The 16854-nt window shown below is 41.2% G+C and overlaps 1 protein-coding gene across 1 annotated transcript in view; it reads right to left on the bottom strand.

Annotated features, from left to right (window-relative positions):
• CUNH6orf132 (chromosome unknown C6orf132 homolog) overlaps nucleotides 1-14936 on the bottom strand; it is a 63881-nt gene extending 48945 nt beyond the window's left edge. Inside the window, exon 1 of the mRNA XM_077481525.1 lies at nucleotides 14566-14936. Within this exon, the coding sequence (XP_077337651.1) occupies nucleotides 14566-14704 (139 nt within the window). The 5' untranslated portion in view covers nucleotides 14705-14936. The remainder of the gene's footprint in view (nucleotides 1-14565) is intronic.
• Nucleotides 14937-16854: the final 1918 nt, after the last annotated feature.

The raw sequence follows: 16854 nt of genomic DNA, 5'->3' as shown, positions 1-16854 counted from the left end.
ATGGAAGAGTGGAAAGAAAGCCATACAAAGTCCCATTTGCGAGAAGTCATGTGGGGGACACGGCAAACATGTGGAAGTCTGTGCTCTGGTCAGAGGAGACCAAAATTTTATGTACAGGTCTAAAAGGAAAAATTATATGTGTGCCGGAAAACTAACACTGCACGGCCAATTTTTTGCCAAATTTGGATCTTGTTTAATTTATTTATTTGGTTGGATCTGGTGAATGTGTTTTACTGGGCGAGTGTGGCCTACAATCTCAAGCATTTTCTATTTCAAATTTTTCTAAAAAGGGAAAAAAAAAAGTTTTTGTTGGACTTCTAATAATGGAGCAACAAATGAATGAAGACTTTCATGATTTTCAGCACAATAAGGAGAACTGGCTTCTGGGCTTTTCTTCCTCATTTCCCAAGACTAAGAAAGGTCATTGGTGGCTTGATTTTTCCCCACATATGGAAAAATCCAAGGGTGGTTAAAGTGAGGCTTGGGCAAGAAGCAATAGGCAGCAGCTTCTGTTATTTTATGCAATGCAAGGGGGCAGCTGCATCTTTCTTTGTAACAAGAATGTACTTCGCCTGCTAATGACCTAAAATGGATTAGCTAGGAATGCTAAAGAAATAAGATCTAAGCATCCCTTTGCCTGACAACTGAATTTTCACCAGGGCAAAATTCTGACAGCACAGCAATTACAAACCAATTAGTCAATTTAAAATTGCCTGTCCTACTGTCATATAGGGTTAAATGCTGCCATGCCATATTGCATCACCTGAGCCTGCTATACAAAAGCCACAAGAAATGCACATTCCTGGAATGTAGCCACCAACAAGCTGTCTATTGGTTTTACTCCAGCTTTCTAAGTGAACAGTATGGTCAGGGACAAAGCATACTCTAGTAGGGTTGGCACCTGGCTTGTGAAACACAGGACCTGTTGCCAATAATGATTGCAATAAGGCTTTTCAGAAAAATGAGCAGCCATATTTGTACTCTGTACTCGGGGAATGACACATTACCTGCTTAGCTTACTTACATGTTAAACTTAAAAGTATAACAGTATATATTGAAGAGACCAACCTAAAATTTTGCACCAGGTACCATCAGGCTGCCTTGAAATCTCTAATTCAGCCTAGCAATTCTAGAAAATTACCATTGCGTTGTGTAACAGGTTGACTACTTTCACTACACACATAACCAGAGCGATGCTGTGTCTACTAGAATTTCTGAAGCTATAAAATTAGTATGTTGGGCCAGTGAGAACTGTTGTGGAATTCAGCCAAGACCACTTGTTTTAAAAGGTGGCATAATAAGGGTATTGAACATACCTGTGTTAAGACCTTTTATTGGAACTGTTCTTACTTACTCCTACTATAATGTATTTATAACTGATTAGAACATTACTTTATTAAAAAGGTTACCAATTTTTTTAGGACAAAAATTTTCAGGACTTTTAATCAGAACAGTTTGTCAAAAGGAGGCTGGCCCTAGAGACAAACAGTATCAGTAGATACAAAATAAAACTGAAATCTGAATTTCAGGGACATCTCAAAGTCACCCTTGAGGTTCCCCTCTGCATTGCAACTGTCAATCTATAGTTATTGTCTAAGAGAACACTTAAAATTATGTTTTGCTCCTCTGGCAGCTGGTGGTCTCCTCTTCTCTCCAATGTTGCATGGTGTGGGCGGGCCCCCAGGTGTCCTCACTTACATTGCAGGCCAGGTAGTCCTGCATTGTACACAAAGATGTTAGAGCACCTGTGACTGATGAATCCGCAAATGAAAAAAAACTTTGGGGGGGGGGGGAGGGGCATCCAAACAGATAGGAGGGAGTCTCTCAGCAGCAGCACCCGAGAGCCGATCTGAAAAGTGGCTGGGGTAGCTGATGACTAAAAAAAAAAAAAAAAAAAAAAAAAAAAAAAAAAAAATTCCCCATGCTGAAACACCGCTGGAAGTTCTTATTGTGCGCAAAATGCATAAATGCAGTTGCAAGAAAGGCAGGCTTTAATGGGTACCACACATATGCACCCATTGTCCAAAAACAAAAAAAACAAAAGATGATATATGCACTCTCTTCACCCCCCGATTAGAAATAGATAAGGTAAATAATAAAAAAGTATATTTTGTTCCATAATTTTCCATTTAAAAAATGACAACATAATTATAATTCTGGCACCAAGCATTGTAAAAGGTAATAAAACCATAAAAATGTAAAAAAATATAAACTCATTTTTCCATGTGGGAAGAGGAGATGACACAGAGTAGATACAAAATAATATTGTTACTTTTGTATCTCCATTTTGCTTCTGAGTAGTCTATTCATAAATTGTCTGTTCTTCTTGCAGTGGCAGCAGCTACAGCTGCTGAACTTACACAGCAACTTCAGATATTTTTGCTAGCAAGCAAGGGAAGAGGGCATGCAGCAGAAGAAAAGGATGTACTACACATGCCCTGTGCATTTTTTTGATAACATTTATGTGAGCATGATTAGGGCAGCACATGACGGGTCCACACAATATACAGGACCCACATTGGAGAGATAACTTAAAGGGGAATGCATGTTTCCCTATTAGTCTTTTACAGGTTGTCATTGGATACAACAGAAGTTCCCCTTGTGCAGCAACAAGTAGCGGATTGAAGGAAATTGGTTCATTGCCAAAGCCCGCTATTCTGGAACAGATAAAAAAGGGGAAGTCCAGCCATTACCTGCAGACCCCTTGGTACAGGGCCGGGGCTCGGAAGGAAGCAATGCCCCTTGCCTGAGAGGAGAGAGAGCCGAAAATTTGGGAGGTGAGGAGTGACCTATACACTGCCTGGAGGAAGGACAGACCGTGGCTCTGTCTGAGCTATTCACCGTCACAGTCCCTACAAGTTTGGACAGCAGTGAGTGTGCACAGTCCACACCAGCAGCCAGGGGAAAAAATAAATAAATATATATGAAGAGGCAGAGGACAGATGCTTCTCCAAACCTTGAAGGCAAGGAGGGAGCTTGCAGCGTTCCTCTCAGGAATGCACCTCAATTGAAAACACAGCAGCGCTACTCAGCCAGCCTCTACAGCGGCCAGCAGTGAGCAACCAAGGAGATTTTCTGTTGGTGAGACACTGTCTAGCGTTAATGTCTCTGAGTTAAATATAATCGGCAATTCGTTATCCAGCATATTAAAAAAATAAAATATATATATATTTTTTATACACACACACACACACACACGTGCCAATTCTCTGGGGACCTAGTTAAGTGGTGTAATTTTACATTCAAATGATGTCACGTTTCAGCATAATGATATAGATAATATCAGCCCAATCTGGTGAAATTTATCAGGTCCTCCCCTTGTTATCCCTTCTCCTCCTTAACGCTCCTCTCTCTCTACACCCTGTTCCAAATTATTATGCAAATTCTATTTCAGTGTCACAAAGATTCAATATTTTGTTTTTCAGTTTAACTCATGGATGCCATTGTGTCTCAGGGCTCTTTTGATCACCGAAAACAATCTCGGACACCTGTAATAATTAGATTGCCAGGTGGGCCCAATTGAAGGAAAAACTACTAAAAAGGAGGGCGTTCCACATTATTAAGCAGAGCACCAAATTCAAGCAATATGGGGAAGAAAAAGATCTCTCTGCTGCCGAAAAGAGTCAAATTGTTCAATGCCTTGGACAAGGTATGAAAACATTAGATATTTCATGAAAATTTAAGAGTGATCATTGTACTATTAAAAGATTTGTGGCTGATTCAGAGCACAGATGGGTTTTGTGGATATAAAGGCAGATAAAAAGGAAGATTTCTGCCAGATCCATGCATCGCATCAAGAGAGCAGCTGCTAAAACACCATTACATAGCAGAAAACACATATTTGAAGCTGCTGGTGCCTCTGGAGTCTCACGGACATCAAGGTGTAGAGTCCTTCTGAGTCTTGCAACTGTGCATGAACCTTCCATTCGGCCACCACTAACCAATGCTCACAAGCAGAAAAAGACAAGACGACCAATTTTTAAACGATCCTGTTCACTGAGGAGTGCCGTGCAACCCTGAATGATCCAGATGGATGGAGTAGTGGATGGCCACCCTGTTCCAACAACCTGCGACATCAGCAAGGCTGTGGTGGAGTCATGTTTAGGGCCAGAATCATGGGAAGAGAGCAGGTAAGCACCTTTAGGGTCCTAGGTGGTGTAAAGAAGACCTCTGCAAAGTACGTGGAGTTCCTGACTGACCACTTCCTTCCCTGGTACAGAAGGAAGAACTATGCTTTCCGTAATAAAATCATCTTCATTCATGACAATGCACCATCTCATGCTGCAAAGAATATCTCTGCATCAATGGCTGCTATGGGGATAAAATGAGAGAAAAAGTCATGGCGTGTCCTCCATCCTCCCCTGACATCAATCCTAGTAAGAACCTTTGGAGCATCCTCAAGCAAAAGATCTATGAGGGTGAGAGGCAGTTTACATTCAAACAGCAGCACTGGGAGGCTATTCTGACTTCTTACAAATTCAAACAGAAACTGTCCAAAAACTCACAAGTTCAATGGATGCAAGACTTGTGAATCTGCTATCAAATAAGGGGTCCTATGTTAAAATGTAACGTGACCTGCTGTTACAATGTTTAAAAAGTTAAAATGTTGTTCAAGGTTTGATTGAAATAGCTTTTGATTTCAGTAAATATGCTGCAAACACAACAAATGACAATTTTCAATTCTTTACAACCTATAAAGTGTTTTGAAACTTACTGTGCCTAATAATTTGGAACAGTGCATTGTACGTTTTTTTTTTTTTTTTTCAAAATAAACCTTATTAGGTTTGTGCAATAAAATTTGAATTGTACTCTTAATATTTGATAACATGAGAATTACGCTGACTGTTGGTTACATCAATTATTTAGGTAAATGAGAAAAATATCATTGGCATAATAATTTGGAACAGGGTGCAGAGTTGCTGAATCTTCCTTTAAGGAATCTATGCCTTGTGAAATTTCACCTTTGGGCTTCCACTTAACCTGTTCTGTTAAAGAAAAAAATTGTGTGGGGGAGAGAGATGCGATTTAATTGATCTGCTGTCATTGTTACCTGCGTCCAAAGAATTTCTAATCTAAATCTGAAAAAAAAAAAAATGGAAGACCGCACGGAGGAGGATAGGAGAAGGGCTATCCCCAAAACTTTTCAGAATTGGTTGCAGGCCTTTTCCCATTTACACTGGAGTGCTGGGAGAACAATTCTGGGAAAAATGATCAGGCTTATTCCAACACATAGATATAGTTTATGGCTTCAAGGAAGGTTTCTTGGTCCCCTCCTTCTCAGGGAAGGGATGCGTCCTGGTTAAGAATTTACGTCTTGCTGTGATTCATCCTAAAATTGTTTGGGATAAGATCTCTACAAAAGGAGAGTAGCTGGTCCATTCCTTCGCCCACCATTTCCAAAATTTTCGGCTCTCCCCCTTGGACATTGTTCAAGGGGGTTCCACATTTAGACCTTTTGTCCAGCGGACTCCCCTATATGTCTTGAGTCGCTGAATGAATCCTTCGGAGTTCCGCTTGCACATAAAAAGACATTTTTTTTCCTACGACTAGTATTGAATTTTTGGGGATCACCATCGACTCATCCATAATGGAGTTCAGATTGCCCATAGAAAAGTTACATTGTATGAGGACAAGCGCAAGGTGTTAAAAGAAGCCCAATCTTTATTGGGCCTCTTTGCATTCGCAGCTAGAGAGTTATCCCAACAGCCAGAATCTTTTCTAGGCGATTTGCTTTGGCCACCAAAGGCTTACAAATTTGTCAAAGAGTACTTAAAAGTTTGGGATTCTTTTATTTGCAACTTTAATGGGTAAACCATCTGGCAACAATCTTTTACACAGAATTTTCAGCTGAATTTCTTTACGGATGCTGCGGGTTCATCAAGCTTTGGAGCCTTTATGGACGGCCATTGGTGTGCCTCTGAATGGCACTCAAGTTGGCTGCATCAAGACATTTTGCATAACATAGTCCTCCTTGAGTATTTCCAGCTATAGGTTCAATAGTGATCTGGAAGGAAAAGTTTTTGCATACGGATAACAAAAGGTGTACTCTTTGCTATCAATATGCCATCATCTAAATCTGAACTGTTTATTAACCGCTTCAGCCCCAGACCATTTGGCTGGCCAAAGATCAGAGCACCTTTTGCGATTCGGCACTGCGTCTCCTTAACTGACAATTGCACAGTCATGCAATGTGGCTCCCAAACAAAATTGGCATCCTTTTTTTCCCCCCCACATATAGAGCTCTCTTTTGGTGGTATTTGATCACCTCTGCGGTTTTTATTTTTTGCGCTATAAACAAAAAATAGCGAAAATGTTTCCCTTAGTTTAGGCCGATACGTATTCTTCTACTATTTTTGGTAAAAAAATAAAATATATATCGCAATAAGCGTATATTGATTGGTTTGCACAAAAGTTATAGCGTCTACAAAATAGGGGATAGTTTAATGGCATTTTTATTCATTTTTTTTTTTTTTTTACTAGTAATGGCGATGATCACCGATTTTTATCATGGCTGCGACATTATGGCGGACATGTTGGACAATTTTGACACATTTTTGGGACCCTTGGCATTATTGCAGTGATCAGTGCAATTGAAAATGCATTCACTACTGTAAAAATGGCAGTGAATGGGGTTAATGTGTGTCCTAGTTTGTGTTCTAACTGAAGGGGAATGGGGACTGTGCAGAGAAACTCTGTATGAACAGAAAATCTGTCAGTTCTCTGCTCAGAGAACTGGAAACTGTGTTTACGCCCGTTTCACCCAGCCATGCCATTCTGCCGCAGTACAACTGCAGCGGCTGGTCGGCATGGGGTTAAACTATTACATTTCTTAGTGTTACACTGCATGAGATTCAATATCTGGTTGAAAGCAAGTCACATATCTGGAATACATAACATATCTGACTCGTTTGCAGTTCAAGAGATTTCAGGAATTGGTTTAATCAACAGATCCGTGCAGCACCCCTTGCTCAGACTTCCTCTGGATCTCGATTTGGGATGGATATCTGCTAATCTCAGGAATTTGGCATCACAGAAGACATGGCTGGAATATAGGTTGGCCTGGTCCAGATGGTGTTCTTTTTGCTCTAACATGATTTTTTTTTAGATGTCATGGAAGTGAATACATGTGTCTCGTTAGCGCTTGTGTCATTTCTAATTAAATCAAAGCTTAGTTCAGCTTCAGTAAGTAAGGTATTGGCAAGTGCTTCATGTTTTCTTAAATTTGCAGGCCTGCCAGCTTTGACTTCCTTCTTTCAGAGATTATATTATTTTTTTCCTTCCTTTAAGAGCCACCAGAAGCCGCATGCCTGCTGCACAGCATGAGACCCGATGCCATTGTGTGCACGAGCGCCAGCACAGGGATTTGTGTGTGTAGACATACAAATCCCTGTGCTGTCAGATGAGAGGAGACATGTCGTTTGTTCCTAGTAAGTAGGAACAGTGAAATGTCTCCTCTCCTGTTCAGTCCTATCCCCATACAGTTAGAACACACATTTAACCCCTTGATCACCCCCTACTGGTAACCCCTTCCCTACCAGTGTCATTTTACACAGTTATCAGTGCATTTTTATAGCGCTCTATAAATGTCAATGGTCCCAAAAATGTGTCAAAAGTGTCCGATCTGTCCACCGCAATACCGCAGATCACCGCCATTACAAAAATAAATAAATAGCCAGAAAAAAACTTTCCCATAGTTTGTAGACGCTATAACGTTTGCGCAAACCAATATTTGCTTATTGCTATTTTTTTTACCAAAATGATGTAGAAGAAAATATTATTGGCCTAAACTGATGAAGACCACGCAATTACCAGTTAAAGCAATGCAGTGCCAAAATTGTAAAAAGTGCTCTGGTCAGGAAGGGGGTAAAACCTTCTAGGGCTGAAGTGGTTAAACCACTTTCAGTATTGGAAGCCATTTGCTTTTTTCCAATATGAGCCCTTACTTTTTAGAGTGGCCTTTTCAATTACCCTTTTTGGTGCTCTAAGGGTTGGGGAGTTTACAGCTCACAATAAATCTTTGTCCTTTACTGTTTTGGCATGCATCTCTGGAGTGCTTACATCTATTTATCTGTAGGTTAAAATCATTTGGTTTGGGTAATAGTCAGCAGTGGATCTCTCTGGGTAAAATCTCCCAATCCTCTAGTGTGCCCAGTGTCCCATGTTGCCAGGTATACATCAGTCAGACCCTCATTTTTTTTTATCCATCAGGACTTGTCCCCTTTAAAGAGATACCAGTTTACTGCTGTGCTATCGTCATGCCTTAAGTGCCTTAACCTCACAGGTTTCCAATACCCACCACATTCTTTTAGAATTGGGGCTGCTACTACAGCTAAATTCATTGGGTTTCTCACCAGATGGTCTAAAAAGGGACGGCTGGTGGGCAAAGTAGTAGATGTCTGCCCGAGTTGTTAATTGTACGATTTTCTCTTTCAGATTCATCCAAATGCACAATCTGGATAATAAGCTTCTAGGCTGAGAAGCAGGCAGAATCCAGGATTTACTCAAGCAATTTAGGTCTGGATATTAATAACTTTATAGTTTTATGGACAGGCATTAGGGGCCTCAGATGCTGAAAAAAATGAATTAAGTGGTCCTTAAGATTGCACCATTTGGCCTTCTCCTCAGGTTCTAGTTTTTCACAACGGAGCAAATGACATTGGTAAAAATTAAAGCCTGGGAAATGTTATGTGAAATGAAAAAGGGATCTTTATGCCATTAAGCTTTTGTTTCCACATACCATTTTGGCTTTCTCCGAAATGATTCCATGGCTCCTTTGGTCTCCTTCCGGTAAGTTATTTTATGTAGATAGAATTAGGGGACCGCTGAATAGGAATATCCATAGTTTTCTAAGTATCTTCAGGTGGTTTATCATTCCGCCACATGAATCTAGAAGGTTTTGTACCTGGGTTATTCAGGAATAATTTAGTATACTTGTCCAAAATTGGCGTGGACACATTCCATATGGGCCTGCAAAGTTTTACTGAAAGTGCTACGGTGTTGGGGGGACTTCAGACAGCAGATTCCCTTCTGGCCACGGTTGGTGGGGAATAGTCGTTCAGTTTTGTCTGGATGGACACTGTGTTATTTTTGGGTTGCTGTATTATAGCCAGGATGGCTTCATATTTTATTTGAATTTATCATTAATATGTTGTTATCAGGTTACCCCTTGAACAACACCGGGGCCTATGTTAAAAATTTGCCAAACAAATATTTATTAAAAAAATAAAAATTGGTATGTGTAAATTATATATATATATATATATATATATATATATATATATATATATATATATACATACACATACACACACACACACACACACACACACACACACACACACACACACACACACACACACACACACACACACACACACACACACACACACACACACACACACACACACACACACATCCATCCCTTAGTGCTAGCCCATGCATTAATTTTTTTTTTGTTTAACCAGTAGGTTGAATGAATAAAAATCATCCGATTCCCCCATCCACACATTTAAGATCAATGGGGAAAAAAATAAAATAAAATCACTCACGCTGTGCTATTGTGTTCTGACAGCGGGGAGACTTACCCTCTATCAGAATAAGCTAATCAGTGCTGCCGGCTATACCTGGAGGCACCAATCAAATCGGGAAAAACCTGACAGGCTGCTTGTAAAGAAGTCAATCTGTAGATTGACTTCTGTACAACCAGGGTCCAATTACATGGATTGAATTTTGTAGTCACAATGGCTGCATATGATGGGTACGGAGGCTACATTTGATGGGACACAGTGGCTGCATTTTATGGGGTTTTCTTCAGTATCTTTCAGTTTGTTTGCACCCCTCCCCTCTGAAAAAAAATTTGAGCACCAGCCGCCACTGGCACCTGCTATGGCTTGTTTTTGAATTTTCATGCTGAAGAGAGATCATCCCTGTCCTTTGATAACCGAGTACCGAGTTACTGAACATACAGTATGGTTAGGAGACCTTACATGCATATACTTCTTTCAGGTCAGTGACCCACAAAGTAGCTAAAGATGGATAAAGATTAGGTTTCTGAAGTATCCAACCCAAACAAAAATGACAGCTCTCGCATTTCTCCTGAAAGCTCCTTTTAACATTTTTTAGCATCCCTAATACTGTCCTGACCTAAAAAAGAAGGGTCTTCCTAATGCTTGACTGGTAAAGGTCCTACACATCTAAAAGAAATTTCAGTGGGCTGTACTGGTATGGACTGCCACAGGTAGATCATCACCATTTTCTCATACATTAAGCTACATATAGTTTTACTTATTTTAATACATCTAATTGGTGCTGATAATTTTTGCAGCACTTGACAAATAGTACATTCACATCAATCCCTGGCCTCAAGGAGCTTATAATGTAAGGTCCCCATTTCACAGGCATAAATACACATACATAGGCCAATTTCATGCAGAGAAAACATGCAATTTCCATGTAGATGTCCTAACTAGGAATCTAACTGGGTACCCTAATGATTCAAGTCCAAATTGCCAACAGCCATTGTTTTTAGTCGGCGTTACCCACAACATTTTTTTTTTCCAGAGTGAAAAACAGCCCTGTACACTTTACTGAACTGAATTTTACTATTCAAATATGATTCTATCAAAAAACACAGCACAGTGCATCACACACATTATGGAGTAAACAAGTCCTTCTAATTGACACTCATTTTCAGTAATAGTGTTTCTAATGCAGGCCATACATTATGCAAAATTGCTCGATTTCCCTATAAACACAGCCTGTATCGATCCGGGAATTCCTCCTGCAGTGCTATTGTGTTCTGCCGGTAGGGAGGGCAAGGAGACTTTCACGTTAGCAGAATACAATGATGACTGCTGACGACTATAGCCACTAGCAAAACCCAACAGACCGGCTGTACAGAAGTTGATTGATGGATCAACTTTAAGACAGCTAGTCTGCCCATACACAGGTTGAAAATTGTCAAGTTCCTGCTGAACCGGCTAAATTTCGATCCATCTATGGCTGGCTTAACACTCTATACTGGATGTTTTGTTCAGTAAAGTCAAAAGCAGTAAAACAAGCACTTTTGCTTTAATGACACTAATCCAAAAGCAGGATAAAACAATGAAATGAGTGTTATTAAAATGACTAATGAATATACAAATTGTCTTCAAGAAAAAAGGGTTAATGTCCATTTTCTCATTGATTGTGCTTCTAACAATTGTCGGAGTCATATACTAATAGATGTCTAGGACATTCCACATCTCAGTTAGGTCATAGTTAAGACATTCCATTCTATGAACAGGAAGGGACTGGCTACAAGCGTAATCAATTTTATTGACCTTGCTCAGTTTGTGTGGGTGCTGTTCCGAATAGAGTGCAATGTATGCCAGCTCATAAGTGCATGCTCCCTCCAATCAAATGAAGTTTGTTTATGCAATCATCCAATTAGCATTTTAAAAGGGCGACATTTTTTTTTTTGTCTTAAGTTAAAACAGATTTACGCTAAAAGTTTGACAGTCCTGGCAATGTTGGTTTCCCTCAGCCATAACCAGGTTAAAGAAATACTTTTACAATTCATACTTAAACTGTACTTTTTTTTCCAGGGTTCAACTAGATTATGCTGATGGGTTAGAACCTACACTATGGGGTTGATTTACTAAAAAGGCAAATCCACTTTGCACTACAAGTGCACTTGGAAGTGCAGTCTCTGTAGATCTTAGGGAGACATACAAGGAAAATAAAAAAGCATTTTTGCTTGTACATGATCGGATGATAAAATCAGCAGAGCTTCCCTCATATCTAAAGTGACTGCATTTCCAAGAACATTTGTATCGCAAAGTGGATTTGCCTTTAGTAAATCAACCCCTATGTTTTTATGGTGGTCTGTGTCCCTGCTAGGGTTGCCACCTGTCCAGGATTCACCTGGACAGTTCGGGTTTGAAATCATATGTCCGGGTTTCAGATTGCCTGAAACCCGGACACATTATTTAGACTGGGCTATGGCTTCCCAGCAGGGTTGCTGCATGCAGTTGTCTAAGCTGAGAGTGTCAGGGTCCTCAGGTCAACCCTTACATCAGAGTTCCCCTTTACACCAGGTCACAGTGTTTCCCCTTACATCAGAGTTCTCAGTGTTACCCCTTAAATCATGGTTCCCAGAGCATCCCTTACTCCCCAGAGTTCTCCCTTACATCAGAATCTGCAGAGTTCCCCACTTACAGTGAAAGGGAACTCTGCGAGTTCAGATGTAAAAGGGGAACTCTGTGGACTCTGATGTAAAGGGGGACCCTTGTTATTAAAGCGGTTGTATAGTCTTTTTTTCACTTTTACTTACAGGTAAGCCTATAATAAGGCTTACGTGTAGGTAAAAAAAAAAAATATCTCCTAAACCTGTACAGTTTAGGAGATATTCCCCTGGCAATGAGCCTCTGACTGCATGCACACAGGGGTTTCTCGGCTGGCAGCCCGGCAGAAATCTCCCGCTCGCATGCGCGGGAGTGACGATATCACCGCTCCGGCCACTCACAGCGCTGGAGCCACAATATCCAGAAGACACACCGAGGGGACATGTCAGCTCCCTTGGCGTGTATCGGGCGAGATGTCGGGGCCTCGTTCTAAGGTAAGTATTTCATAATGAGCTAGTATGCGGTGCATACAAGCTCATTATGCCTTTTCCCTTGCAGGTATGAAAAAAATAAAAAAATAAAAAAAAAAAAAAACTTTGTTTCAGCAAGTTTACTACCGCTTTAACTTCATACGATTAGAAGTGTTATTTAATAGCAAAATATATGTATAAAACCAAATTGCTGTGTGCTGCTAAAGTGTTCAGGTTTGACTTGAAGAAAAGGTGGCAACTCTAGTCCCTGCTGGGAAGATTACTCTCTCTGTTGGTCCTGATGACCATTATCTCTGGTACAGAAAGTGATGGAAAATCCTAAAAAAAAAAAAAAAAAAAAGGTAGAAGCCTTCCAATAAAGGACAACTGTATTAGTGGAGACTTGCTTTGGAGAGATCACCCCCCCCCTTCTGTGTGTCTGGGACAGGAAATAAAGGAAATGTTGCCAAGGGGACACAGACCACAGAAAATAAAAAATAAAAATAGAATTCCTATTCAATCCAAAACGTACTTGTATGTAAAGCCTGTTCCTAAATCAAACCCCAAATAAAGGTTTTACCTCTAAAATAGATAGTAAATACCTTATTGCTCAGAGCACCTTACGCTCTAGTGGAGATAACTTGCTGCCGAAGTTGGTGCAGAAAAGGCTTTTAAGGGTATTCATGGCCCGATCTCCCTCTGCAATCCACCTGATGAAATGGTCACAAATTCACTTTGTGGGTGGCCCCGTCAGCCCCTTCTTGCCTGACATCCTTCAACTGAAAGGCATTAGGCATAAAACTGTCAGCCAAACAGCGGCTACATCCAATCAAATGCAACCGCTGTCCAGGCGTTCTAACAGCTGCTAGTGGCAGCTGTCAGAATGCAATAGCCCAGGGAGATCCATTCATCTGCGCTGTATACAGTGGATGGTGGATCCATTTGTTTCTTTAGGCAGAATAAATAAATAGAGTCCATTAGTGTATGATCAACGCATGGGCCAGCAATAGAAACCATTGTGTGCAGAAGGAAACCATGAAACTGACACTTCCAAAAAGTATTGGCTTCTGCACAATCTTCAGGCGGCGAGCTTAATTGATCAGAACTCTGTGTTTGGTGGCGGTGAGGTGCGGCGTCAGAAGTATTTGCTATCTTCTTTACATATAAGATTTTATTGAGCGGCACAGTGGTGTAGTGGGTAGCACTCTCACCTAGCAGTAAAGAGGGTCGCTGGTTTGAATCCCAACCACGACACATCCTGTCTGGAGTTTGCATGTTCTCCCGGTGTGGGTTTCCTCCGGGTACTCTGGTTTCCTCCCACACTCCAAAGACATGCTAAGGCTTCTGTTCAAAAATTGGCCCTAGTATATGAATGGATTGTGGGCTCCTTGAGGGTAGGGACTGATGTGAGTGTGCAATGTACAGGGATAGGGACAATTGTAGACACTCGCTCAGGTTGGACTGGTGTTTTTATTCAACCTTACTAACTACATAAGACCTTTATTCAAGAGCCACTTTAACTCGATTGTCTGTTTCAAGATTTATCCACATTCCCAAATCTTAGTAAAATATGCACAATTTTTTTTTCCCATAAGCCCTTGTCACCTATTTAAAAGAAAATACAAATGAAGATAAGACAGCACTTTTATAATCGCTAGATCTCATTACAAGGAAGTACCAAGGATAACCAGTAAGGTGAGATAGCTTGCAGTAAAAAAGGTTTGTCATGTCTTCCTCTGACAAACACCAAACAGGTCCATAAGCTGCTCAGCCATAAAATGGTAATGAATGCCGCCGATCTCTTGGTAACCTTGCTTAAGGAACAAATCTGTACTGTTCTGCAGAGATTCCCAACCGGATTGAAAACAAAGGAGATAGCAACGCGCCCCGTATACGTTACCATAAAAAAGGGGGTTACATTAGAACAATCAATGTAGCAACACATAACAAATACTGACATTTGTATCCCCATCAGAGCCCCAGTCACTAACCATGGTAGTCAACGGATGTCTTCTTGACTCCCTGAGGCTTCATCCATGGTGGATTCTCCGCATACAGTGAATTTTGACTATTGTTTTTCTTTCCAAAAAGCTTATTAAGAGTCCCCTGCATGGAACTGTTCTTCTTCATTTTGGTAGTTATTAGTCCTTTGTTTAGAATAGAAATATTCTAGCAGCGATACATGTTTCCAAGGCAGTCCGGGTAGATGGCAGAAACAAACGAGCTGGGTCCCTGTAGATTGTACGCAGCAGGAATAGAAAGCTGAGTCTCACCTTTGCAGCAGGTAAATAGCTGATTCCTGTTGGTTCAGTGCCTTTGCTTGTACCTGACCCCACCCTCCCTTCACCAAACTGCACTAGTCACATTCCTGCTCTCACCTAGCACCACCTTCTAATGGGAAGACACAGCCAGAGTTTAACCTCTCTGCTACTAGAAGGTTAAATATTAACTCTTGTCAAAGTCACTTGTTTGTGTATTGTATGTCAGATCCGCAACGCAAATGGCTCGCCTCTAATATATTAGATACTCTATACTGAGATATGCAGAATCAAAGAGATTTAGATCCTCATATAAAATTGTATCTTTAAATTATTATTATTTTTTTGGGGGCTTGTTTACAGGTGTAGTCACTCGCTCTTCAGAGGGCATTTGACAGGTGGCGAGGAGGAGGTATTTTGTCGCCTGATTTAACCCTGTAAATGGCACACGATGATGAGGCAATTGCGTGCGTTCTCATAGGCTTTCATCGGTCACATTCTGCGACGGCGACGCCTGCGTAATGCAGCTTGCCTCATCACGGAGCACAGAATTACAGCTGCAGCATGTGTACAGCCCTGAGCTATGGCAGGTGCAGGCAGGTAGATGGGGGAGATAAAACGGCAGCGTGTGAATGAAGCATAATTCTAGGCTCACACTAGTGTTGCTGCATGCATTTTTGGAGTATGACTTTATACGTTTTTGGTGCATTTTTATTTTGTAGAAGAAGGCTTGATTTTAGGGCCGGTTCACACTGGTGCGATGTCAGAGATCGGATGTGATTCGCAACGCACTGCAGTGAAAATCACATGCGATCTCTGTGCGATGTGATTTTAGCCATAAAGATCGTATGGCTGAATTTGCATCAAACTCGCACAGGACCCTTTTTTTTGTCCGCAGCAGAATCGGATTTGATCACATCCATGCGATCCGATTCCTGTCTGAGTTTGCAGATCGCACTGCAATCTGCAAACTGATTTGGGGGTGTCATTGAATTTTACCGGACACCCCACAGCAGTTTGCATAGGGCAGTGTGAACTTCTGCTGGGAAACATGCGATGCCGGAACCCCCGCAGTGGAGTCACAGGGTTTCTGCATTGCAGCGGTGTGAACCAGCCCTTAGACCTAAAACGCTGGCAAAACCGCAATAGTACAACTTCATGATGCATTTTCAGCCTGGGTTCACACTAGTGCGATCTCAGAGATCACATGTGATTCGCACTCGCCCTGCAGGTGCCGATCACATGCGATCTCTAAGCAATGCAGATTCAGCCATACAGTTGTATGGCTGAATTCGCTTTGGATTTGCACAGAAAAGAGTGCAGGGTCTTGTTTTTCCCCGCACTAGAATCGGATCGCATGGGTGTTCTCACCTATGCAATCCAATTCCTGTGCAAGTTCACAGTTCACACTGCTATCTGTGAACTAAACTGGGTTGTTACACCCGCAGCAGATCGCACAAGGCAGTGTGACCTGCCTGCGGGACAGGAGACATGTGAGAACCGGCGCTGAAATCACGCTGGTTCCCGAATCGCACTAGTGTGAACCCAGCGTCAGTGTGTTTTTGTAGTACAACTACGCATTTTTTTTAATAGGAGTAGGAGACTAGATTTTATACACAAAAGCCTACCAAAACTGCACAATAAAAACGCATGTACATGCAGTTTACATGGAGTGTACATGCGCTCCCATTGAAATCTATGGGTAAAAACATACTGCAATTTCCCCAAAGAAGAGCCTGCACCTTTAAAAAAATGGCACTGCAATGGGCACCAAAAAGAACAATGTGATTTTCATTGCTGTGTAATGCAACAAAAACCACAGGAGAAAAAAGCACTATTGTGAATTGGGGTTAAGTCTGGGTTTGCACTAGCACAATCTCAGAGATCGCATGTGATTTGCATACACAATGCAGGTGCCGATCACATGCGATCTCTGAGCAATGCGAGTTCAGCCATACAATTGTATGGCTGAATTCACATTGGATTCACACAGAAAATAGTGCAGGGTCTATGCATGCACTG

The sequence above is a fragment of the Lithobates pipiens genome, unplaced genomic scaffold (assembly GCF_037356315.1).
Source record: "Lithobates pipiens isolate NorthernLeopardFrog02 unplaced genomic scaffold, aLitPip1_a1.2 Scaffold_16, whole genome shotgun sequence".
Classification (NCBI taxonomy): Eukaryota; Metazoa; Chordata; class Amphibia; order Anura; family Ranidae; genus Lithobates; species Lithobates pipiens.
Note: the sequence above shows the minus strand (reverse complement) of the source record. Positions and strands in the feature narration are given on the sequence as shown.